The sequence below is a fragment of the Ambystoma mexicanum genome, chromosome 12, assembly GCF_040938575.1.
Source record: "Ambystoma mexicanum isolate Mex_15411 chromosome 12, UKY_AmexF1_1, whole genome shotgun sequence".
Classification (NCBI taxonomy): Eukaryota; Metazoa; Chordata; class Amphibia; order Caudata; family Ambystomatidae; genus Ambystoma; species Ambystoma mexicanum.
In genome coordinates, this window is record NC_090936.1 from 902,335,038 (window position 1) to 902,362,147 (window position 27,110).

The 27,110-nt window shown below is 43.5% G+C and overlaps 1 protein-coding gene across 1 annotated transcript in view; it reads left to right on the forward strand.

Annotated features, from left to right (window-relative positions):
* TRHDE (thyrotropin releasing hormone degrading enzyme) overlaps window positions 1–27,110 on the forward strand; it is a 3,000,980-nt gene that overhangs the window by 848,874 nt on the left and 2,124,996 nt on the right. The window contains exon 3 of the mRNA XM_069629390.1: window positions 26,838–26,964. Within this exon, the coding sequence (XP_069485491.1) occupies window positions 26,838–26,964 (127 nt within the window). The remainder of the gene's footprint in view (window positions 1–26,837; window positions 26,965–27,110) is intronic.

A 27,110-nucleotide genomic window follows, 5' to 3' on the forward strand; every position in this document is an offset into this window, starting at 1 on the left:
TGCAATCACTCCTTCAGCACTGGAGCCTTCCCTTCCCCCCTGAAGCACTCTCTTATGCACCCTCTTCTCAAGAAACCCTGAGCCGGACCCCTTCTGCCCGGCTAACTACTGCCCGATCTCCATCACTCCTTTCCTGGGCAAACTCCTGGAAAAGCTTGCCATCTCCCAGCTTAAACTACACACCAAATCTGTTGGCTGTCTCCATGACCATCAATCTGGCTTCAGAGCAGCCAGAAGCACAGAAACTGCTCTCCTGAACATCCATGAAGACCTGCTATCTAACCTTGATTCTAATCTCCCCTCTTTCCTCATCCTACTCAATCTCTCTTCTGCCTTTGACACAGTCAACATGCCATTCAGCTCAACCTTCTCCGTGATAATCTGGGTATCACTGGTCAGGCCCTGGCCTGGTTGACCTCTTTCCACTCTGACCGACCCTCCCAGGTCCAACTTGGGTCCTTCCTTTCCTCTATCTCACTCTCTACTTGTAGTGTTCCCCAGGGGTCTAACCTCCCACCTTGGCTTTTCAACCAATAATTGGCACCTCTCGCCCAGTGCATTGCAGCTCTCTGCTCCAACTTTCAGTGATATGCAGATGACGCCCAGCTCATTTTCAGGCTTCCCTCTGCCACCTCTTCTCCCTCTCTCATCTCCAACTGTCTCTCTGCAATCGAGGAATAGTGTGCCTCCAATTATCTCTTCCTTAATGCCAGGAAGACAGAGCTCCTCCTCATCGGCACACCTGCACCTTCCTTTCCTGTCACTCTGTGGCCAGCTTCAGTTGTCACTGTTCCGGCTCCCATCTGCGAGCCTAAGAACCTCGGGGTCATCTTCGACTCCACACTCTATTTTCTTCCTCACATCGCTGACATCTCTAAGAAGTCAAACTTCCAACTGCACCTCCTCAGAGGTATTCTTCCTTTCCTCACCTTTCCCGAGAGGTTCACTGTCTCCAGAGCTCTGGTTCTCTCTAGGATGGATTACTGCAACAGCCTCTTTCTAAATCTGCCTGCCTCTACTTTCCACTCTCTGCAACTCACCCAGAACAGGACTGCGTATCTCTCCAGCCCTGAATTCTCTTCATTGGCTCCCAGTTGCTACAAGGATCAAGTTCAAGACCGTCTACAATATACACAAGGCCTTCTTGGGCCTTATTACCTCATACTCTCACTTCAGAAATATCTTCCTACCCGAGTGCTTCGCTCCTCCACCTCCAACTCCTTCAGAGTCAGTCACTTCTCCAAGCAACAAGTTGGTGGTAGATCTCTGAAACTTGAGCAGTACCACCTCAGGTTCCGGAAGCACCTCAAGACATTCCTCTTTGCTTTTGCGTTCTCTCTTCCTCTCCCCTGCGGATCTCCTGTCTGATACTGCACTGGTCACCTGGTTACCCTCTGAATTCAGGTCCAGGTCTCTGCCCACCAGTTGCTCACCCGCACTGCTTCTTGGTAACCCTGCGCTTGGGTCTGTATCTGCAACCCTACAGTCCCCTTACCCGCACGTATTGGTCACCCGTTGTCTGCACTTACACTTGTACTTGCTACCTGCTGGCTGCACTACTTGTTGTTATTTTGATCTCATGTACTGCACTTGCCCCTCCCCGACACCTTCCCCTTCCCTCTCCCATGCACTTGCGGGATCTCAATGTAATTTGACCTAGTAAAATCGTTGTATTGTCCTCCCTCTTTGCCCCTCCCTTGCCTCATCGTGCCTTGAAACACTTGTGTATAGGAGCGTTATAATTGCCATATCATATCATATCATATCATATAGTTTGAGCACTAGTTTTCGTATTAACATAGAAATCCTATCCTAATCTCAAGAAAGGCAGAAGGGAAGGCGTAAGTGTTGGCAACACAGTTCTGCAGAGTTACACTGTTTGCAATTGTATACTTTGGCATGGGAGCTCGGCTCTCAGCTAATTTCGACTGGACAATTGCTCTTTGAAAAGGTTGTCACCACCGCAAATGCAGAAGTGAAGGCGTAAGTGTCGGTGACACAGATCTGCTGAGATGCACTGTTTACAATTGTTTACTTTGGTCTGGGAGCTCGCCGCTCAGCTAATTTCCACTGGACAATTGCTCTTCGAAAAAGTCGTCCCCAGCACGAATTGGCTTGCGAAGGCAGAAGTAAAGGCGTAAGTGTTGGCGACACAGTTCTGCAGAGATACACAGTTTTCAATTGTTTACTTTGGCCTGGGAGCTCGGTGCTCGGCTAATTTCCACTGGACAATTGCTCTTTGAAAAAGCCTTCCTCAGCGCAAATGCGTGGGCAAAGGCAGAAGTGAAGGTGTAAGTGTTGGCGACACAGTTCCACAGTTCTGCAGCTTCAAGGCTGAAGAGGGAAAAATTAGCTGTGAGTTCTTTGCATCATGTTTTTTATACTTTGCCATTTTTTGGAAAAGGAAACCCTCCACTATTCTTTATCATGACGAATGCAAAGCAACATACATACGGCATTCACAGTACAGCACAACACAAGGGGTCACCTTCGACTCCACTCTCTCCTTCTCTCACATTTCTGACATTTCAAAAAAGTCTAACTATCAACTACACCTCCATAGAGGCCCTCTACCTTTTCTCACTTTCCCTCAGCGGCTCACTGTCTCCAGAGCCCTGGTTCTCTCCCGCTAGACTACTGCAACCGCCTCTTCCTCAACCTCCCTGCTTCCACCCTGCGCCCTCTGCAACTCATCCAGAACAGCACTGCAAGACTTATCCTTGGCTTCAAACCCAGGGACCGCATCTCTCCAGCACTGAAATCCCTTCACTGGCTTCCCGTGGCTGCAAGGATCAAATTCAAGGCCCTCTGCATTGTCTGCAAGGCTTTTTGGGGCCTAGAACCTACTTACCTTCATATTTGCCTTCCTAAATACTGTCCCTCTCAAACCCTCCACTCATCTACCTCTAGCCTTCTGCGAGTGAGCCTGTTCTCCAAGCAGAGATTTGGAGGGAGATCCCTTTCCTCAGCAGGTGCCTCCCACTGGAACAGCCTCGCTGCCACCCTCCGTCTTGAGCCTGAAAATCTTACGTTCCGTAAACTGCTCAAGTCCTTCCTCTTCTCCTCTTCCTTCAATCTCACGCTACCTTGCTAACTTAGCTGTCTGCTCTTCCTTCTCTCCCTCCTTCCACTCTGCTTATTGACTGGCTGCCTGGTGTACCTCAGAGTCTCACAGGTCCCAGGCATCCCTGCCAGTCCTTCTGCACTTGCAGCAAGGCCCTGCACCCAATGCACTTTTAATACAAACCTTGAACTTCTCCCTCTGCATTTCACCAGTCTCTACTGACTGGGCACACTTGGTCCCCTGCCCCTCCACTGCCCTCCTACACTTGCGCAAGCTGTATACAGCCCTGCCTGAAAATCGTTCTGCGTGTTCTCCCTTGTCTTCTCTCCTTAATGTGCACTTGGAAAAAACTGCAGAATTGCCGTCAGGGTTATTTGCTGTATCTAAATTGTTAAATGTATCATATTCACTTAATCTGCCTGTGCAGACCTTTATCGTCTCACAAATTCAAGGGCTCTGATCGACTGTTGTTTTTCCCCATGTTCCTTCCTTCCTTTAGTGCTTTGAAACACCTGCCTGTGTATAGGTGCTATATAAATAAACATTACCATTACCATTACCAAGGGTAAACGCCAATGGAACCAAGTATCCGAAAAGTGTGATCCCATTGGTCCCCCTCACCCGAAAAAAGACAAGAGGGATCGCTCGGTCTCCAGGCCTCCAGTAAATCAAAGATAACAACTTTTCTGGATCCAGCATGCTCTGGCACAAGTGCAGGGATAGTGGAAACTGTATCCCTTAAGTCCAAAGAAATTTCTAGTTTAAGAAAACCATGATAAATGTTTCACACAATGCGTTGGATATTGACATTAATGGCTCGCTTCTGAATCACTGTATTAACCTTCAACAGAATTTCCTGGGCCCAGTAAATGTTTTATATAATAACTATAAAAACTGTATTATTTGTAATGAAAGCCAACATCTGTCACTGGGAGTGAAAAATAAAAGATCAGAAAAACCAAGGAGGGCACAGTTTACAAAAGAATTTCAGACAGCTGTGTATACTTCCAAAATTGTGCCTGCTGTTTTAGAGGTATTGGACTCAGTTTGCCCCTCGGGCATAAATTCTGCGGCATCAAACCGAAGCTCCCCACTAACATAGAATTAACCCAATGTACAAACAGGCACTGTCAGACTGTTGGCTGAGTCCGAGGAGCAGGCATTTTTTTAATTTTTTTATTTATTTCAATCCTTAGTAACGCGCCAAAATCGCCCAGAGGCCTCACCGCGCACATAAAACAAACAAGACAGTGACAGAAAGAGAGAAAACGTGAGGATCAGAAAAAGACTGTTTAGCAAAGACTAAGGAGTGTTGAAGAGATGGGTCTTAAGATTTTTTTTTAAATTGATCAGTGCGGAGGTAGAGGTAGAGAGTTCCAGAGAGCAGGGGCAGCGACACTGAAGATGGTTTTGCCAAATTTGACTGAGGGAAAGTGAGGCTCACTAAGCCTGGCTTGAGTGATCGACCAGGGACAAAGCGATGAATGTACTGTGTTAGGTAGGTGGGTGCAGAGTCAATCAGGCATTTGAATGTAAGAGTGAGAATCTTGAAGTATACCCTATGCTTGATGGGCACCCAGAGACATTTTTTCCTGGCTTCAGTAATTGAAGAAAGCCTGGGTAAACCAAGCACTGCTCGGACTACACCATTTTGGGTCATCTGGAGAGCGGCAAAATTAGCTGCCGACGTGCATGCAAGGAGACTATTGCAGTAGTCTAACCTGGAATTAACAAGGGCAGATGCAAGAAGGGACATGTTGCTGACAGATAGAAAAGGGCGCATTGTGCAAAATTGCCTGTTAATCCAGCTACAGGTTGCCCTGGTTTTAACGACATGCAAGCGCATTGAGAGCTCAGCTTCAATGGTGACGCCAAGAGTTTTAACGCTTTGGGCCACTGATTAGACACATTGGCAATAGTAAATGAGGCATATTCCTTAGGGAGGTTTTTTAACATATGACTTGATCCTGCAATGAGGATCTTGGTTTTATCTGCTCTTTGATGGCACTAAGCATAGAACAGTCTATGCTAAACACCACACCATCATCAGAATTCACTAGACGGAAGCCAACCAAAAAGAAAACTTGTAAAAGCAGGCTAGCAACCACGAAACTCAAGAGGCTTCTGGAAGGATGTTTGCCGCATACAATACCCAAATCTGCAGATACCTATTCTGCATCCACTATGACAGGGCCTTATATGGTTATGGATGATACTGGCAATGGGGAAGTAAGGAGGGCTTTGCTGCAAGGACCATTGGATAAATGGGTGGTACCTAGAATCAGTCGTCCTGTGCTTGTTACAGCCTCTACCTCTCCAGGGACACTGCTAGAAACGATATCCCAAACTGTGACCATACTAAATGCTGAGCACAATAAATTAATTAAGCCGCTAGTTACAGCCATAGACTCGCTTAGCTCTACTCCATCTGCTGAGATGGGAAGAGTATACAGTTCAGTAGATTTTGTGAATTCAGCTGAAGCTTAGTATACACATGTTGATGCTTTTAAAAGAACATTGTGCCACAATATTTCACATTCCTCTGATTCTTTATGGTGTATAGATATTAGATGCATTAAACTGGAGGAAGTCTCCCCAACTACCAGGAGTCCATTCTTAAGTAGAAGATGGTTCCTGGAATTATTCCATATGATCCCAGACCTCTGTTCAAATACCTCCAAATACATGGTCTCGTTAGGATTGCCACATTTTACTTGGAGCTCAAACTGGGTGGTTGCATCTTTCACCTCTCCAATCATTGTAGAGTGAATCTGCAAACATGTACAGGCTTTTGAGGCCTTAAGTTTTGAGTTAACTGTTTTCCACCCTATTGTACAGAATGAACAGTTCAGGGGGTCAAGTGATTCTGAGTGCTTAGTTACCTTCGTTTCTATCAAACATAAGTGATACTGAGGGTTATAGGGCAAATATGCCTAGGAAAGAGGGCAGTTTGTCACAGGTTTATGAGCCCTGTTGACTTTTTTCCTCACAGGTCACCCCAATTTTCAAGGTGGTATCCTGGAACATACAAGGGGTCAATTCATTCCTTCGAAACCTGAATGGTTTGTTACAAATAACTGGTGCACAGGTGTTTACGTTGTAGGAAACTTGACTGACCTCTCCCTTTGACCTAGATGGTAATAGCATAATACATAATATAGCAGTTCTGGTTCTAAAGGGTCACCCAAAAGGCGGATTTTGCATTGGACAAAGTCAGGATACGACCTGGCTGAGCTCCGTATAAATCTCTCCCATAGAAACCTGCTAGGTGCCACAATGTCTAAAATTTCGTTGGGATGTCATCTACTATTGGTGCTAACATTGCATGACCTTCCAGGTGATAATCTATCTAAGAGTCTCAGGTCAGCAGTCAGAGAGACTCATCAGTCCTTGTGCGGAATTCATTCACAGGAGGGAGTTATACTAAATAGGGATTTCAATGATGATTGCTCTCACCCGTCTGTTGCGGCTTCAAGGTTTGGGAAAAGATTGTCCGGCTTGTTAAAAGGGCAGGCCTGGTGAGAAGCACTCCTGGAATATTATCTGCAGATGGTTACGGGGAGAACCATGGAACCAATAGTGACATGGTGAAATGGAACATATAACAAATGCATGTATTTCATTTTTGTAAACTCTGCAATTCTAGGGTTCTCCCCTGAACTTTCTGTTAGTCCTATTGATATAAGTGACCATGCTGCTCTCAGCTTTAAATTTAAGGTGATTAAAAATAAACAAAGGAAAGGTTTGAGTGGAAATTCTATGGTGAATCTACAAGGAAATATACTCCTTTGGTCACTTGAAAATATTAATCAGTTTTAATTAAATCTCAAAATTGGCATCGGGATAAATGCAAAATTATTGAGGCAATACAACTGGGATTTGAAAAACTTGCTAAACAGATAATGCGTATTTATATCAAAACACGTTTGCAGCAGAAATCAACAAGAAAGACAAGGGGTCCTCTGTGACTGAGGTGTAGCCAAGATGAAGAAAGAGCTAAACAGTATCCTCCGCATAACACATAGGAATGATTCTGTACCTATGGAAGAAAGAAGTAAATATAAAATATTAGCCAGTTCTAGATATAAATACTGGTTACGTGCATACAAATACAATGAAATCTCACAAAACAGGTGTTTTATATATAGAATGCTCAGGACAAGTGATTCCAAGAAATGTTGGTTTCTACTTCCCACTATTAGATTTGCAAAGTCTGATCTGGCGATTTGTGGCATCTCTGAGACCACCTGGGGCGCACACATTGCAAAGACTTATTGAACAAAAGTAATTTCCCAAACCCATGCCTTGTGCATTTCTGTTACTGGTTCTCTGGTTTGGCACCAGCTGAAAGTGGCTGATATCATTTCAGTTATACTGAAGTCCAAATCAACAGGGGCAATTGGACCTGATGGACTTTGTATCTCTGTATTTAAGAATGATTCTCAACATTGCGCTGAAGTGCTGAGGACCTTGTTCTTGCATGTGTGTGATACAGGCAACTTTCCTTCCACCTGGCTGGAGTCAATTTTGATCCCAATCTATGAGAAAGGGCCTCATTCTTACCCAAATAACTATTCATTACTGACCATGTTGGACAGCAGCGCAAAGATCTTTTCACACTTATTGCAGGAGCTGCTTGCCACATAGGCAGAGTAAAATTCCATCCTGAACATCACACAGGCGGGCTTCAGGAAGGACCACAGCATAGTCCCTTCCATCTGGGTGCTCCTTACACTCATCTCTGACACTCAATGAAATCCCAGAGCTAATCTATAGATTTGTTTTGTGGACTACAGTTCCGCCTTTGACTCTGTTGTCAGAGGAAGACTGTGGAACAAGTTAAGTGCTTGGGCCTGGATCCTTCTCTCTTCAAGCTGTTACACAGCAATACTGTGGGAAAGGTGAAGCTATCCCAAGACAGAGCTCTTACAGAAGCTTTTCGAACTAATGTTGGTCTAAGGCAAGCGTGCATACTTGCACTGTTGCTCTACAACCTATATGTGGCAGATTTTGTATCTGCACTAAAATACGTACACAATTATCCCCCCAGTTCTGGTGATAAGAAGATCCATTGTATCACTTACGCCGATGATACTGTAATATTTGATCGAACACCATTGGGTCTCCAACATTTGCGTGATGCCCTGAAAGAATATGCTGATCTGAATGACCTTTGTGTAAATATTGGAAAGACTAAAATTATGACCATTGGCAAAGGGGCACATAGGGGGAGGAGGTTTGTTTGGCGTATGGGTGGGTCAAGCCAGGAAGAAGTTGAGGTTTGTAAATATCTAGGTATGTACATATCTTCTAGAGGTAACAGCTCATGTCATGCAAATGCGATTGCTTTTATGCCTTGGACAAAATGGCTGTCGCTAAAAACATAATTGATAGACAAGGAGGAAGATCCATTGAGGCCAAACTCACGGCATACAAAACATTGATTGTGCCAGGGATTCTGTATGCTTTGGAAACCCTGACAGTGGATTTGGTTTGCTGTGTCAAGACACTTGTTGGAAAACTTTTAAGATCTTTATTGTGCCTACCAGATGCAGTACCAATAGACGTGCACAACTGTAACTTGGCTTGCCCTGTCTAATTATATTATGGATGCTGGCAGTGTGAACGTTCTGGGCTATCATCCGTTTCAGTGATCCAGAGAAAGGAAGATTACAGAGCTTAACTATGCGACATATGCAACGCTACTCGCCCAATATTTGTTTTCAGGATATGCAGAAAGTAGCACTGTGTGAGTATTGGTATGAAGGCACTGCCTGAGTCAGTTGAGGTAGTGTATGTTTCTGATTTTTAGAGGAAATCAAAAGATTATGATTGCTCACAATCTATTGAATACTTGGCTGAAAAGCGTAAATATGCCCTATATACTACTCAGGGGCTGAACATCAACACCCATGTAATTACTTAACCAAATTACACACTCCTCAACTGCTACGCTTTATTCTGTTCTTGTGCTTAGAATTTCTCCCTGTTTATGAAAATACTGGGGCTTGGCTAGATCTCAAAAGGGAGGAGCTTTTATGCCACTTTTGTGGCCAGGCTATTGAATCCTCAGGGCATCTTCTCACACAATGCATTCTGCTTTTTAATCTATATGAGAAGTTCTATCAGGAATTTTCTGATTACACCCCTGACCAGTTTTGGAGCACACTGCATGGGGCAAAATCTCTGGTAGCGACTGCCGCTGCGTATCACATTTGCTTACAGATGAAAAAAAGATTGGAGATGCTAAAGGGCTAAATTGTACTGAAATGGTACATCTATAGTGAGTGTTCTGCTACAAGGGTAACAGCATTAGTGAAACATATATATATAATGTTGCAGAAACTCTATATGTGAAGAAATATGTGGATGCTTAAGCAAACAGCTGTGGCTGTGCTGTTTTAAATGAACCTTTAGCTTATTGATGTGTTTACATTTTACTTTGTAAATGTTTCACTGTATGATTAAATATATTGCATGATGAATGTATGTGTTTTTTTTCTTTGAACAGTGTAAAGGTCAAATGCTGACCAAAGACACTTAATGCAAAAAAATAAATAAATCTCAAGTGAAACTGTGCATATTTCAATATCAATTGTGTTATATAAGGTGTTTTACAAGACAATCTAGTAAGGTGTTCAGCTGTAACTTCCTGGAACTCAAATTAATCAATATCCTCAACTGTAATAACTCTTAAAGCTGGGATTAGATGTAATTATGACAGTATGTCTGTTCAGTGGTGGGTGTTCATCTTTGACATAAAGATTATGAACATAAAACAATGTATGTTGGTGTCAAGGATGGAAAATGAGTAACAGAATGTGTATACATTTGTCGCTTGCTATCTAGATGGCTCGTTGACCTCCACTTCTTCAACACTAACAATAAAGATGCTAAATACCTTGAAATGTTAATTGTAGAATCTTTAGCTTCATTTTTCTCAGATTTAATAATTACAGGTTTTTTAACAGAAACTCCCTCTGGACTGTTAATAGAAGTCCTTGTGTTCAAAGCTAAACCATTTTACTATTTAGTTCACTTGCTTTTTTGTATGCGCCTTTAGTTTCGTTTTTGCACCCTTTGAATGTTTTATTTTCTTTATTTATTCATTTGAATTTATAAAGCGCACAAACGGCCCTAAGGCATCGTGGGGCTGTAACAGTACATTCACTTAGATACAGCTTAAAACAGATTCTTAAAACAGAATTGCAGGGGTTCAAAGACAATGTTTTGGAAGTGTTCCATGGTTACAGGGGAACAGCATTAGACACTTTCAGGTACAGTCTAGTTGAATAGGTTGGTTTTTAGAACCTTTCTGAAGGTCGTGCAAGAGTTTTCCTTTCTTAGGCTGAGTGGGAGGGTGTTCCAAGCTTTTGGGGCTAACACTTCGAAGCTTGTGCCGCTGACTTTGGCTCTATTGAATGCGGGATTGAGAGTTTTACTACTACAGACTCCAGCACCCATTATTTGTTTGCATCAGCGTACGATTGTTGGATTCAGAGATTAAAGTGTGCTTCTGCCTTTTCAAATTTTTGGTTTTAGAAGTGTTGCTTTTTTACGTGTACATAATGGATCACCTAGTTAATTCTTTGGAGGCCTAGGAGACTCTGTGGATGTTGATAGATGTTTGACTTTCCTTTGACGCTACACAAAGAAGAGGTTCCATGGTTGGAAATCACTTGAATCGTAGAGGATTAATTTTACCAGAGTGCAATGCAGGTGTATACTTCTCTTTTAAAGGTTGAGCTTAAGAAAGAATAAGCTGGTCCAATCGTTGCTCAATACGTTCTCAATATGAGATTGAAATTGCTTAAACGCATGGTCTAGTAAAAATGTTTATTGTCCCTATGGGTCGGCCATGTTTTTTTAAGCCTAAGTGGCTCGATTTTAGAAAACTTTCCTATGGACCTTACCCGAGTTTTCGTCCATTAAACGCACACGAAAACAAGCACCAGGGTGCCGCCATTTTGTGATAATCCTATCACTTGCCGCATCGCCCTGGCTGACCTGCTTCTGCGGCACTAAATCAATTCCCCCGCCCCTGAGCCTGACATTATCCAAACATTCATATTCCCCGCCTCTCTCCGTGACGTTACTGTGCTGCGTAGGCAAACGCGCCCAGTCGTCTTTTATGCGACTCCACACAGAACCCGGAAACCAACACAGCGCGCCACAATTTGGAATATGAAACTGTACTTTAAAAGCAAACAGCAACACGGTACATTTGGTAAAGTTCATTTATTTGACATTAAATGTTTAGAGAATATTCAGCAATTGCCATATGAACTCCGAAAGCCATTTATTTTCTTTTATCTGTATCCGCCATGGTACACAGGGTGTTGCTTTTCGTTAAAAGAAGCACTTTGGAAGCACGGTGAACCGCAAGGCTGTTCCATCAACTAGGCACTAGTCCATTGTAAAGGTTGATATGTTGCTTCTAGCCACTAGTACAGCGTATGGGCATGTGGGCCCTTGGCGATCGTCCCATAAAATTGTCAGTGTGCTCCAGTTGTTCACACAAAGCTGCAGGTGTCTACTGTAAAAGCCATCTGCTGGTGTCTCAAACCGATGGCAGTAGCAGAAGGGGAGCAAATACCTGTTATGAAAACAAAAAAATTATAATTAGTCTCGCAAGCCAATATTCATTAATATTACTCATTTTATGTATTACAGCCGATCAGAAACTATTTGCTTGCAAGGATAGTTCAATGGAGTATGTTCGGCTCTAAAATCAATGCGAAAAGTAACGAAATAAATCGAGGCCAACACACAATGATAAATGACAGTTAGTCTACATGCGTGAGGAATGATATGATATATGATATGGCATTTGTAACGCGCCTATACTCAAGTGTTTCTAGGCGCGATGAGGCAGGTGGGGAACAAGGGCAGACAGACAACGATCCTACTAGGCCAGGTGTCTTTCTGATCGCGCATGGGGAAGGGGGGTGCGGGGGCAAAAGTGCTGTACATGGTTAGTTGAATACAAATTAAATAATAGGGCCAGCTGGTGGCAAGTGCAAGGTAAATGCCGGGAGAAGGGGCTGAAGGATACAGAGACAGTCCCATAGTGCAGGTAGGCAGTCCAGGGAAAATTGGCTGGGCCAAGGACCGAGATCGGTGAGACCAGTGGACCTGCATGCCCATGTGCCCACTGCAAACACGTTTTCCTTGCTTTTGCTAGCTCTTCATTCATTCATTTATTCATGCATCCATTCATTAAATCTTCATTCCGGTATAAAAGCGTGTAAAGATTTACTTACATTATATTTGAAATTTTCATTGTGTCTCTTCGTAATGCAGTCTGTAAAACGGACCGTGCTCTTGACAACGATTTTTCGTATACTGAACTAAAATGAAACTCGGTCTAGTTTCTGAATTTTCTGCCTTATCGTCTCTTATGTTATTGCGCACCCCCTTCAAATGTAGTTCTTTCGGCATGGTCCGTGTCTCAAGGTCAAAAAACAATAGACCCTTATACTTCCAGTGCGACTTGTGGGCCTCATCTGGGCGCGAGCTGAAAATCAAAGCCGCTGTCCTTCGCATTCTTTATTTGCAACATCACGTAGTATAGGCATCTGTGAGAACTTGAAGTTTAGAATCCGTCTATGTAGAGCGCCTCAATGTGTAAATGCGAACTGGCTTCTCTCCCAAATGCCACGGGCCGCTTGGCGCGTTCTAAGTGCCCCAATTTTGTCCCCGTTGTCTGTGAGCTTTGCAGCCCAAATTGAGACATTTAATTTTTGGCGGAAGGTCAGGGAAAGTATAAAGTACCACAGGAGTTGAGTTAAAAGTGAGATTTATTGTTTGTTTGTTTGTTTTATTATTTGCAAGACGCAAGCCTCCCCTCCGTTAACAGTGCGCAGCATTTACATTTACATGAGATGAGACATGAGAATAATATATACATACACATATATGAGGTGAATGGAGAGAATTCAAAGATGACACCCAGCTTGTTCGCCACCCATGATGGTGAAGGTAGAGGTTAGGGTTACAGGTACACTGTGCAATAACATTTATTTACAAAAAGACAATCGTATTGCAATTATTTAAACCGGGATTTGTACTTCACAACCAGCTGTGCTTCGGGTGGGCATGGCACAGTCGCAATGTTCGGTGGCAATGGATCACTGCTCTGCACAGAAACGTCCAAAATTCCATATCTGTGCTTCTCTAACACAGCAACAATAAGGCCTTTCACAAAGTCGAACTGCATTCCATCATAGACTGGTTTGATCACCCATTGCTTACTTCATTTTGAAAACACCTTAGTGTAGCGAGGCATCCTTACTTTACCCCTAGTCCTAGATTGTTCACGTCCGACATTGCTGTTATGGGCCAAGACCGCTAGTAGAGTGCGATGTTTCATGCCCCGAAAGCTAAAATGCAAGCGCTTTGGCCTGTACTTTAGGCACATATTGTGGAACACCTCCAAATCTCCTGTGTGACAGAATTCTGTCAGTCCTCTCAAATCTCTTGATAGAGTTTTGTCGAAAACAATCTTCTCAATGGCTTTGTGTGTCGGTGAAGATGGAATCAACCACTTCTTCTTCCGTGCCTCCTCTGGGGACAAAGGGCCATGTTCACATTGGTGAAATGTTGATTTGCTGTCCAGTGGTGAACGTTGGTACAGTGGTGCATCAGTGACCGCCATTTTTCAAGTAGTATTTCCACTGACCCTTCACAAGTTTTTGAGCTCCACCAAAGATGGTTGGTGATAGAATGGGACCACTGCAAAATACTTTCAAAACCTTTTTTTTTCCCTGCAGCCGAGATTTTCTTATTGATTGATTTAGCCATACGTCAAATTGATGTTTAATATGTGGGAACTGCTCTCTCATTGTCTTGGCAATTGAAACGTGTCTGTCCATGGCTATGAGGTTGATGTGCATTCCCCTTGATTGTAGATATTCCACTGATTTTATAAATCCTAGTTTCTCCATGGCCACTGACGATGTACATTGTGTTACCTGCACGACCACAGAACTCACAATTTTCTTACTATCCATGTCCTGAAAGTGGTAGGTGCAGTACTTGGCAGAAAATCCAGGGCTGTCGCACTGTCCATCGCCGGCTATCCTGAATCGTTTGCCTTTCGAATGTACTTGCTAGAGACAATTGTTCAATTTTCCAAGCATCACTAATGGCCGGAAACAGATAATCACGTTGTTATATGTAGTACAGCGCTTTAGAAATTAAATGGAGTCCCACAAACTGAAAGAAAGCCTCTAACTTTCTAAAACTGGAGCCACTAAAAAGTGATGCAGCTGCACACAGTAGATTGCCTGCTGGCAGTTTCCCCAGCATCGGTTGTGCAGACCATGAGAACCTATGATTTAATCTACAGGTGGCATTTATTTTGACGTTACTGCCTTTTATTTGACGAGTCACATTAATCAATGGCTTCCCACATACTTTCCTTCTAATGGAATGCACACATTTCAGCATACTTATAATTTCCATCAAACAACTGTTGAATACAATGTATTTGCTCTCTTTCATTAGACTGTCATCCTGCGTCAACGTGTTTCGGCCTGTGACGTTGTGGAGATTTCAACACATTGGAAAGTAATATCGCTGATATCAAGTTCTGATGCGTCTATGGATGCTGCGGCTGGTTCATTCTCTGTTATTTCGACATCTATTACTTCAACATTGATTGGAGAACACAACAATGTCGACAGGTTTTTTGGTGGCAAATTTTTGGCGGGTGTAGATGGTGTGAATTGATCTGCAACTACTTCAGAGCTATCTTCAATACATTCAATAACATCTTCTTGTGGTGGTGCGGTCGCACTGTAGCTATGGTCCAATGCAACTTTGCTGTAGTCTCCAAACACAGTTAATTCATGTTCTGGCCATTGGACATGAGCGTCTCGAGCCTGAACACGCCTCGCCTCAATTAATAGTTCCTCCATAGTGTACATGGTCTGGCAAACAACATCTCTCATTCGCTTCACTGTCTGTGTATGTATAGTTCGTAGACCCACGGGTAACTAGAGGACAGATCGGAAAAGGGATGTTCAGTTTAAACACAAGATAAAGTATAGTACAATTGACTGGAAAAAAACATAAAAGAATCCCCAGCACAAAAAAAAATTCTAAAGTTATGAACTGTTTGTAACTAACCTTTTTTTTTGCAACTTTTTGACTCGACCTTCAACATCTGCACACTGTAGCTCCGATTTGTTTCCGCATGTCCTCCCTTCCTCTTGCGCTGCAACGACTATATTTTCTGTATCCGAATAGACAGCACGGAATGAGGCTCCATCGTCTCCCTCAAACATAGTACTTTCATTACTATGTACAAAAATATTGTTAGCATAAAACACACGTGAGGACGAACACACCGGTACATCTCAATAGCCAAACACGATTTAAACATTGTGTGCAACAATCAAACGACAAGTATTCGACCAGTGATGATCTATTTCGATGGAGCTATCAGTATCCATACCTCTGGCTCTGCATGGACTGCCATGAATGGTTGTATTGGAGAGGACGCATCCGCATCTCCCTGAAACACTGTACTTGCATTAGTATGCTTTTCAATATTGGCAACATAACACACGCTTTGGGTCGATGGCACAGATACATATAAAGAGATAACCACAAATGATGCATTGTCTAAAACAATCAAGGAACATTTAAGTATGCAGATTTCATCGACTTATTTCTCTGATTCCTTTACATCTGCATCATCAAAATGAGATGTTGTGATTGTAGTGGAAGCTCCGTCGTCTCCCTGAAACACAGTACTTGGATTAGTATGGTTTTCAATATTGGAAACATAACACACACTTGGGGTCGAACGCACAGGTACATATAAAGAGATAACCACAAATGATGCATTGTCCAAAAGAATCAAGGAAAATCTAAATATGATCACATTTCATCGACTTATTTCTCTGATTTATTTAAATCTGCATCATCTAAATTGGATGTTGTGATTGTAGTGGAAGCTTCGTCGTCTCCCTGAAACACAGCACTTGCGTTAATAGGGAAGAAAGTATAGCAAATGGAATCATGTTATATGATCACGCATGATGGAGCTTTCAGTATCCATAACTCGTGCTGCTGAAGAATATCTATGGATGTTGCAAATGTAGTGCGCACTTCCGAAAGCTGTTGCGCCGATTCGTATACGCATGTTCCCGCTTCCACTTCCCCTGGAATTACTTGAATGTCAGGCTCTGCATCAAGTGCAGGGGTTGACGCTCCATCAACTGCCTGAAACATAGTACTTGCATTAGTGAGGATTACAATAGTGAAAACATAACACACACCTGGGGTCGACAGCACAGGTACATATCAACGGCTAACCACAAATGAAACATTGTGTAGAACAATCAAACGACAAGAATTCCAGCTCTGATGATGACGCTCGATGGAGCTGTCAGTATCCATACCTCCTGCTGGTGAAGAACATCTAGAAATGTTGTAGATGTGGCGGATGCTTCAGCATCTCCCTGAAAGACAGTACTTGCATTAGTATGGATAACACTAATTATAACTGAAAACAAACACCAGTGGACGATAACTAAGGTGTATATCAATTAGAAAGCACTAACCAAACATTCGGTAAAATAATTACACGATAAAATAAAACTATTACTTGAGATGCATAAAACAAGCTTGTAGCGGATTAGCCTAGTAAGATTACCTGATACGCGCTAGAAGTGGTTGATAACTGCGACCACGTCAAGGATGTAGAATGTTCTTGCTTCAGATTCAAGGGATAGTCAAGAAGTTGTAAAGGTAAATTAATGATTGATAATGAAATGTCAATATTAAAAATAGCCATGTAAGGCGACAGAATACTTGAAAAATGATCAATACAGCACAGTTCCCTGTTCCCATATATATACATTGCGTTTGTGGGTTATGAAATCGAAAAAGAATATATTGATAAATGTCATTATTCAAAAAACTATACACTCATATCAATATTGAAATTATTACAAGGGATAGAACACCTACAATATCAATTCATCCGTTCGGCTACCTACACACTACCGCAAGGCCTAAAGCTAAATCCGGACACTTAACTCACCGGTGGCAGAATGTGGACGAATAGAGTGGGAATAGCGTTTTCGAGCAATTTCCGTGTTGTTCGCTGTTTATTCTTCTTTGTTACCCAAGATGTTGTGTACATGTCCAAGGAAAAGTGCTGACTGCAGATGCGGTATCGATCACCCCTCTTGTCCTGTAAGACTTGTTGGACTCTACTTTCCAGCTCATCCAGTGGATATCCGCAATGTCTGACCCATTCTCTTATTCGATCAACAGTTTTCGGGAATACATGCATTGTAGTGCCTTCAGATTTCGCATGGGTCTTCAAAGGGCAACCGCTAATCGAACAGGCAGGCATTGTTGATAAATCTGAAAAGTAAATATCGACATTATTATACAATCTTCAAGAATAAAGATTTGATACAAAAGTAAATGAATCATACAATGATCAATGCAAGGTTTATTTTGGTCGCAGGAACTATACCAGTTCGTTATGTGCGGCTTAGTATTTGCATAAGTTGCAGAAATGTATAAATGATGTGACTAAAATCTGAACATGTGACTCGTCCCTTGGATGTTCTGTCTTGCACGAGAAGGAAACATGCTTACATTATAGACTGGACCCCCGAAGGATGCAATTCGATGACAATAGACACAGATGAAAATAAATAGATCTATTGATAGCATAGCAATGGAAACTCAAGTCAATAGCAATGAGAACAATGAACATAGCACTATTGTGTACTCTACTCGCAAATAGATAGAAATTTAAAAATCTGTGAAATATGACTAGGATACATGGCCTTACCTTGACCAACAAACAGTTGGATTCAGCAAGCAGAGCAGTATGTTGCAGGAGAATAGGTGGGTGGCCACAGGTAGCCCACTGATGGGTTTGCTCTAAGCGGTCACAGAAGTTCACGGATAGCACGACGACGAGCAGATTAGCGTAGATCTCAGTGGTTGCCAGGTAACACATTCAGGAGTTGACTTGCAAAGCACAAAGATGTTCTCACGAGACATTTCAAGTGGTTTATAAAGTATTAGAAACAGGGGTGTGTTTGTGAATGAATGACGTATGTATGTCGTGGTTTTAGGGGGGCGGCCTGCTTCAAGGGGAGGCCTGGCTGGAGATACGGGGTCTGCGGAGGCCATGTGACCGATGGCCCCTTGGCGTGGGATACCTTTTGAAGTGTACATGCTGTTTGGCACCTTGGCCGTTTGCGCCCGTCACAGCCCCCCATGCCAGCGCTCATCCCCGGGTGTGAACCGCCTTTGATAGAGGGGGGTGGGATGGATGGGCCTGGGGCGTGCAGATAAGGCACAGGAAGACTGCTGAATGGAGACACACTTATGTGGATTGCAGGGGGGCGGCCTGCTTCAAGGGGAGGCCTGGCTGGAGACACGGGGTCTGAGGAGGCCATGTGAGCAATGGCCCCTTGGCGTGGGATACTTTTTGAAGTGTACATGCAGTTTGGGACCTTGGCCTTTCGCGCCCCTGACAGCCCCCCCATGCCAGCGCTCATCCCCGGGTGTGAACCGCCTTTGATAGCGGGGGGTGGGATGGATGGGCCTGCGGCATGCAGATAAGGCACAGGAAGACTGCTGAATGGAGACACACTTATGTGGATTGCAGGGGGGTGGCCTGCTTCAAGGGGAGTCCTGGCTGGAGACACGGGGTCTGAGGAGGCCATGTGAGCAATGGCCCCTTGGCGTGGGATACCTTTTGAAGTGTACATGCAGTTTGGCACCTTGGCCTTTCGCGCCCCTGACAGCCCCCCCATGCCAGCGCTCATCCCCGGGTGTGAACCGCCTTTGATAGAGGGGGTGGGATGGACGGGCCTGGGGCGTGCAGATAAGGCACAGGAAGACTGCTGAATGGAGACACACTTATGTGGATTGTAGGGGGGCGGCCTGCTTCAAGGGGATGCCTGGCTGGAGACACGGGGTCTGAGGAGGCCATGTGAGCAATGGCCCTTTGGCGTGGGATACCTTTTGAAGTGTACATGCAGTTTGGCACCTTGGCCTTTCGCGCCCCTGACAGCCCCCCCATGCCAGCGCTCATCCCCGGGTGTGAACCGCCTTTGATAGAGGGGGGTGAGATGGATGGGCCTGGGGCGTGCAGATAAGGCACAGGAAGACTACTGAATGGAGACACACTTATGTGGATTGCAGGGGGGCAGTCTGCTTCAAGGGGAGGCCTGGCTGGAGACACGGGGTCTGAGGAGGCCATGTGAGCAATGGCCCCTTGGCGTGGGATACCTTTTGAAGTGTACATGCAGTTTGGCACCTTGGCCTTTCGCGCCCCTGACAGCCCCCCCATGCCAGCGCTCATCCCCGGGTGTGAACCGCCTTTGATAGAGGGGGTGGGATGGACGGGCCTGGGGCGTGCAGATAAGGCACAGGAAGACTGCTGAATGGAGACACACTTATGTGGATTGTAGGGGGGCGGCCTGCTTCAAGGGGAGGCCTGGCTGGAGACACGGGGTCTGAGGAGGCCATGTGAGCAATGGCCCCTTGGCGTGGGATACCTTTTGAAGTGTACATGCAGTTTGGCACCTTGGCCTTTCGCGCCCCTGACAGCCCCCCATGCCAGCGCTCATCCACTGTCGCGAACCGCCTTTGATAGTATATCGTTGCTTATCAATAACAAATGCCACATACCGGAGATTCTTGTGAGCACAGACCCACACTTCAACCGGTGTATTATAGTGGTCAAGACCCTAAGGCCTGTATAATCCAATGGTAATTGTTAGTATAGATATATGTGTGACTTTTATAGAGACATAACCTACTGAAAGACTTTGAACAAGTATTATATAGTGCATGCATTATCGAGAATATGTTATGTTAGCTTAGATAGATAGTGACCACCCTGTTTCACAGCGACCAGACCTTCACCAATTCGGAGCACAGATGTCTGACGTCCATCCTTGAATGGAGACACATTTGATTCATTTAAAAAATCAAAACAACCGTAGTTAAAATATATGTGGTGTTGTATTTTGTATCTTATTTTCATGACACAAAAATACAAGACTTTAAAGATTATACAGGTCAGGTTGCAGCACAGCGAGAGAAAATCCCCTGTACTGACCGCTGTCACTCGGGAACGTTTCTCTAATGGCACGAACGGCACAGGCGGGTATCACTCTTCGAACGCGGTATCCAAGCCTCCCGTGGAGCCACCATGTAAAGGAACGATAGGCCACCAGCCTGTACCACCTGTGAAAAGGAATGAAACAAACTGTTTTTAAATGACCAAGATAAGTTTAATGAACATTTGTTGTCAATGACAATTCTTGTAACTAATGGCATTCTGCACGGACAAATGCTATCTAGACAATGCACGCTATTGAACGACTTACATGCGTTACAATGATATGTAGATGTAATTTTGGATATAGAGAAGAACATGAAATAGGAGTGGCATGACAAGCAGAGTATACTCACTCGTTACTCGGATTACGAGGACGAACAGTTGCGCGAAGTTCGTGCATAAGCACCATCATTATTCTCAACACAGCCCATGTGAGGCAGGCTGCCCTGAAGTCTGGCAGCTCGGTGATGCATTGCGGTCGTGGCTCGCCTTCCGAAATGTAGGCCAGGCATCCCGAGTTTTCTCGGCAGCAGCAGTTCTCGTCCTCGGTTGGTATTAGCTCGCATCGATTGCATGTGCACCAGGTGGAGACGCCGTCCATGCGACTAGGCCCGGGCTCTTCATCTGTTGATTCGTCCTGCCAACTGCCGTCCGAATCCCCATCGTTTTCGCGTGCTTCCCTTTCCAGTAGTTCCTCCTCGGTATACTCGGGCTCGTACTTGTAGGGCATTATTGTAGCCATTGTGTGGTAAACAAAGTAAAATAATTTACCGATATGGTACAGGTGTTCACACGGGCTACAAGCAGCGAAGGTAGCTGACCAGAGCACAGAAACGAGTCACAGAATACTCTAAGTAACACAGAGAGAGGAATGGAATCGAAAATCTGCTGCTGTGTGTTGTGAAATGGTCTGTTTATACTTATTGAGGAAAGAGGCGTCCTGCCATCTCCATGGCGACACGTCATTAGCTGAAGCGCAGCGAATGTTGACACAAGACGTGCTTTGGTGTTGGGAAATGGGCGGTACGAGTCTGCTGATGACAGGCTCAGGGGCGGGGGATATGATTTAGTGCCGCAAAAGCAGGTCAGCCAGGGCGATGGGGGAAATGATAGGATTATCACAAAATGGCAGCTCCCTGGTGCTTGTTTTCGCGTGCGTTTAATGGACGAAAACTCGGGTAAGGTCCATAGGATAGTTTTCTAAAATCGAGCCACTTAGGCTTAAAAAAACATGGCCGACCCGTAGGGACAATAAACATTTTTACTAGACCATGCCTTTAATGTGTGCATAATGCTTTGTTGTGATAGTAAATTACGAATCGAAATTTGACTTCTGTTAAATTTGGTAGTGGAGCTTCTATTTTCGGCCCTCAATGTAGAGCAGTTGTTTCCTCTAGTACTTCTACACAGCAAATCGATAGCATTTGCGGTTTCAATGGCCTGCGAACCATGTTGCAAGCTATAAACTAGCTCTAGCAAGGAATTGTTATTGATAACAGTACTTACAGGGCTGTCTGTGTCACACTTTGTAAATTCTCCAGCTTTTACTTTGAACAGTCAGAAGACGGAAGTGATTTGACCTTGCTCTGCTGAAGGTATGTCTGAAATCAAGACTTCTGCTATAATCAAGTCCATTGCCAAATTTAAATTACTGTCCACCACCATAGTTTGTGGAGTGTTGATGTGACTTAAACTCCTAAGAATATACGACATAACTAGAACCATAGCCATTGTTTTGTGCAGCGGCAATAGTCAGCAGTAGTGGAGTATTATATGCTTACCGTCATTCGGTATTTGTAGAAGGTAAATAAGCAATCTTAGATACCCCTGTAGCAACAGCAGCAACAGACTGCAGACTGCTGACTGCCCTCGCACTTTGCATGTGCGCTTCCCGTGGTGCTGCGTTTTAAGTATCCTCAGGTGTGGGAAGCAGGGCATGGAGCTCACCACATAGGCCACAGTGAAACCAACATTCCACAATGTATAAGACCGTTTTGCCAATTGACCTTGTACTTGCCTCTCGTAACTTCTGTGCGCTTTGCACATCACTGCTTTTTAAGTATTTGCAGTTGTGGGATGCAGGGGATGGAGCTTGCGACAACACGTCACCATATTCCACACAGAGGCATGGCCAGGATTGTCTAACAAGTTGGGCATGATTCTAATGTAGTGGGGCCCGCTGCAGTGACACTAACATCTGGAAATACCCACACAGTGCTGCTGAGTGGGCATATACGGATTTTGGTTTTGCCTTGCCCACTAAGGCCCTACCCTGTCCACACCTATGATTCTACATAGGAAAAGACCCTGGTGCCGACTGCGCTAGTACTTGGCTCTCGTACTTTGACATTATTTATATGATTAAGAAAATCTGCATTTCACAAGGAAGAGATTTGCTCATTCCAGATGCAATGTCTGATGCCATTATTCAGTAATAGGACATGTGCATTTGTAGGGCAAGGTCAGCACTGCCCACCTTCTCCATCTACACATCTTATTGGTGCATACAGATGCTGGGCATATACATGGCTCTTAATCATTCCATGAGTGCCTGCTTAGTTGCCATGATCATATGCAAATATAGGTGTATCCCGCCCAGAAAAGAAAAAATATAAAGAAAAACTTGTTCTGGAGAACACCTGACTGTTACTTCGCGGGTGTCACTTGTGAGTCTTCAAACATCAGACTAGTTATTTGAGTGTGTCTATGGACAATTGAAGTTATTGGAGAGGGAGCACATGTTCTATTCAAAAGTTAAACAATTATGATATGTCAAGACTGTGCAAATTAATAAAGCAAGTAAACAATGCAAAATCATATGGTGTTTTAATCCACATGTACTAAGAAAAAGGAAAGAATGTTTGACTTAACAATACAATATTTCGAAGAGATGTCGCTAAAAGAAAAGACTCAAACGGTACAATGGACAAATTAAATCATAATCCATTTCGATGTGGTGATAAATCAACATTAAAAAAACAACAAAATACAAAACAAAACACAAAGAATGAGTGAATTGGAAGACTTGGTTTAATTCCCAATTGTACACCTAGATTAGGGTGTTGTGAAATCCCTGCGTCACCGAGTGTCTATTACTTGCTTGATGAAAAACAGAGAGTTCTGATTTAGGATAGTATCCTTAGGCTAAGTTAGGCCTATATCCGGGTCTTCGGGTAAAAGAAATCTTTGCCTACGTGGAGCTTGATAACAAACCAAACTCTTCACGTTTCAGCGGTCATTACATACAATTGGCCTGCCTTCATCAGGGCATCAGTTTGGAGACCCTGCCGGTACTTACATTCCAAGTCTTGAGTAGTGTCTGGAATGGAGCACAAAGAAGTCCTTGGACTTAATCGCTGTGTGGTCTATAATTCTGTAGTGCAACGGGTAGTGGAGTGCACCTGCAGTTGATGTTGCTTCTGTTGGTACCCCATTGAATGTTAAATGGAACTACCTGTGGGTCTTTTAAAGCTTTCAGACTGAAGTGATACAGAATTGGGCTCGTGTACTGGAAACATCTATTCCTGTTGTGGGCAGTTGTAAAAGCGCTAAAAACCAGCTGTATTAGCTGGCGTGAAGAGTTCTCTTTTGAGAGAATTTTTGATTGTGGTGATGATGTCACACTTGATCTCTGTCCCTTCAACGAAACTGTAATAGAGCTGCCGAGCCGTGGCTTCCCTGTGCTGAACGTCTGGGGCTGGTCGCTGGAGCCATACCAGGAGGGAAAAGAGCTCACCTTTGCAATTCAGTGTAGCTCAACATTATGAAGACGCCATACTGCATGTTTCATGCGACTGTGATCACATCCATAGACACGTTCTGCCCCCAGTCATGAAAAAGGAAAGAGAGAAGAAAATGAGGTCAAGTAATTATATCAGCCTGACATTGTGAAGCTATTTGGTTCACAAATGCTACCTGCTGTTGGTGTACTTTGTTGCATGCCAGGATGCACATTTAATGGGGTCATGATATGATATGATATGATATGGCATTTGCAATACGTCTATACACAAGTGTTAGGTGTACCACCAACATACCACTCGGATATAGTGCATATGCTTTTCAACACTGCATGTTTCCGATCATTTTGTTTTCAAAATGTAGTCTATACATGTACTATATTCTGCCACTATAACCTAGAAATCCTGCCCCAGTGAGTTGAAATGGCAATGAATGGTGCCATTCACACCTGCAGACTTGCTGTCGAGGCATTTCAAAGCTAGCCCGTTTATGAAGAGCCTCCTTAGGAACTTTGAAATCCTGTAACAAGTGTGGCACCAGTAGTGCCCCTGGGGCAGATGCATTGCAGTAGGGCACCACGTCCAGGCGTGAAAAATGGGAATCTTCTCATATTCACTCATGGGCATTGCCATTATTATAGCTGATGACAGAGCATGTTCCCAAAAATAATTGGAGGGCTAATTAGCATATGGACTGTGCAACACCAAGGGGACCGGAAGTTGACGTCAGCATCTTTTAATACATGGTGATGAACCTGGACCCTTAGGATACATGAATTGATTGGCAGTAGCGAATGTTCCCTCTTCTGCCACTAGTAATGTCCATGGAAAGAGCCTGCAAAGGTGAACATTCTCAATTGCAATGTGCCTCGTAATGCTGAGTGTATGCTGCACAGCCTTTCCGCACAACGTCTCTGCTTGATCACAAATATCCAGGGCCCACCTACCTCTCCAGCATTACTCCTGAAGAGCCTGCGTGACAGCCGCCGCATTAAGTCATGCTTTGACACAGGCATGCTGCTTGCTGATATGCATAATGTGTTGAAACCTGAAGCTCCTCATAGCAAATACGCGTATTAACGTGCCAAGCAAGCAGATGCTGTGGACAAGAAATAGACAACTTTCAGCGGTCTAATGTTTGCATTCAATTTTTGTTTTCTTGAAAGTAGAAACCTGTTGAGCAGCCAACTGAGGCTATGTGTGCCTTTGGCTTCGACAAGCATAGGAGCTAATAACGTAGCCAACACAAAACGAACACTGACAAGATGCTGACCAGAGGTCCAAGTGGGTGTGTACTTTTATTAAAAATGTTTTACTGTTCCTATACTTTTATTTTAAAAAAAAGAACCCCTTCCATAATGGTTAAAAGTGAAAGAAGAAGTTGAAACATGGACTTTAGTGCACTGCACTGAACATTCCCTCAAACAGCAGGTGTGTTTGTTTGGGGGTTTGAATTGCGTGTGGAAGGGGGAGTGGTGATGTGGTTTGTGGGGAACATAGGTCCACTACTTCTTTTCGTCCACTTCGACCACTGATGCTGACAACTAATTGCAGACCAACATGAGACCCTTCAGGAGTTGCTCTGCTCCACAGGCTCACGCTTGCATGCAACACTATCCCCTCCTCCCACGTCTGGCATAAATGGGATGAAGCCTCATCTCTGTATCTTCCTGTGGTTGATAGAGTAGCAATCTAGTGGGCAACAGTAACACTCATTTTTAAACCACTTAGAAGCTCAAGGAATCCATCATGAAGCTACATAAAAATCTGCTACAATAATTATGACCAGGTTTGATACTCATCATATTTCCCTAGTCACGTGCCGACTGTGGATATGCCATATCCCACACTGAATGTGAAACCGCAGCTAAGGAAATGTGAGCATATTGCCCTATTTATTGCTTCTCAGAACTGGAGGCTTAAGCTGAAGCTGTCATGAATTAGATTCCGAAATCTAATTATGTGTGTACTTGAATAAGCCTATAATAGTGGGCTGTATGGTTGCACTTGGCCCATCAAGGCTAATGATTACAATGCCAGAGAAAAGGGGACAGAATGCATTAATTTTCCCTCAGCCAAGAGGTGCTGTACTGTCAAGTCTTGAAAAAAGAATGTGTTTTTAACACGCCGTGCACTTCTGTGTTCATGAGCCATTGCACCCTGGATGAATTCAGAACAGATGTTATTTCTACTGATTCACTAAGTCACTGTATCTCCAGTAAACACGTGTAAGCACATTCTTTGAAAATATAATTAAACATTAGATGCATGTTTATGCAAAGCGCAGTCTTTTTATTTGGCAATCCACAAGGAAGATATGTTGTCATTCATAGCCTGTTCCCTATCTGCTTTGCACATAGTCAGGGCATTGGGCCACGCAGCCCAAAACAACCAAACAATTGAGGTGTTTTGTGAGCTCCAATAATGATTGCTTTGTAAATATTATAGTTGGTAAAAATGTGTTATTAGAAATTACTTTGGAAAAAAGTATCAACCCCTATCTGTAACATTGTGATTTATATACAATAGCTGTTTAGCACATGCTTAAGTTTACATTGCTGAAAGTTAACGTGACTAGCACTTGTCCTTATTGTTGTTTTTCAAAACACATTTACTTGTTTAATACATCCTGATTTCTTTATTTTGCATGTATTCATTTATTTTCCATTTTAAAATCATGCATGGTTCTGTGTTCTGCACAGTTTCACTTAATATTAAACACCACTGAATAGCTATTTGAACATATATCTTTTTTTATTTAAGTATTTGCAAAAAAGTAATTGGTTAAACTTGTATTTTACAATGTAATTTTTGTACTGACATGTTTACTTTTTTAAGATAAAGGTACTATCTGCAGGTTATTTACTGTTACTTTTCTACAAGAAATATAACATTTCCTTTTTCTGTTTCTAATCAGATCCGCCTGTATGCAAGACCTGATGCCATTCGACGCGGATCGGGGGATTACGCCTTGAATATAACAAAAAGGCTTCTAGAGTTTTATGAGGATTATTTTAAGGTGCCCTACTCCTTGCCAAAGTTAGGTAAGACATCCCCATCATTGCCTTGTTTTTGGAGAACTGCTATGATAATAATGATGAACCTAGAAACCGCTGAAGTACAAATGTCTCTTTTACAACATCCAGTTGACCGGTTACAAATAGTTTCTACTGGATCCAGGTTCTATAGA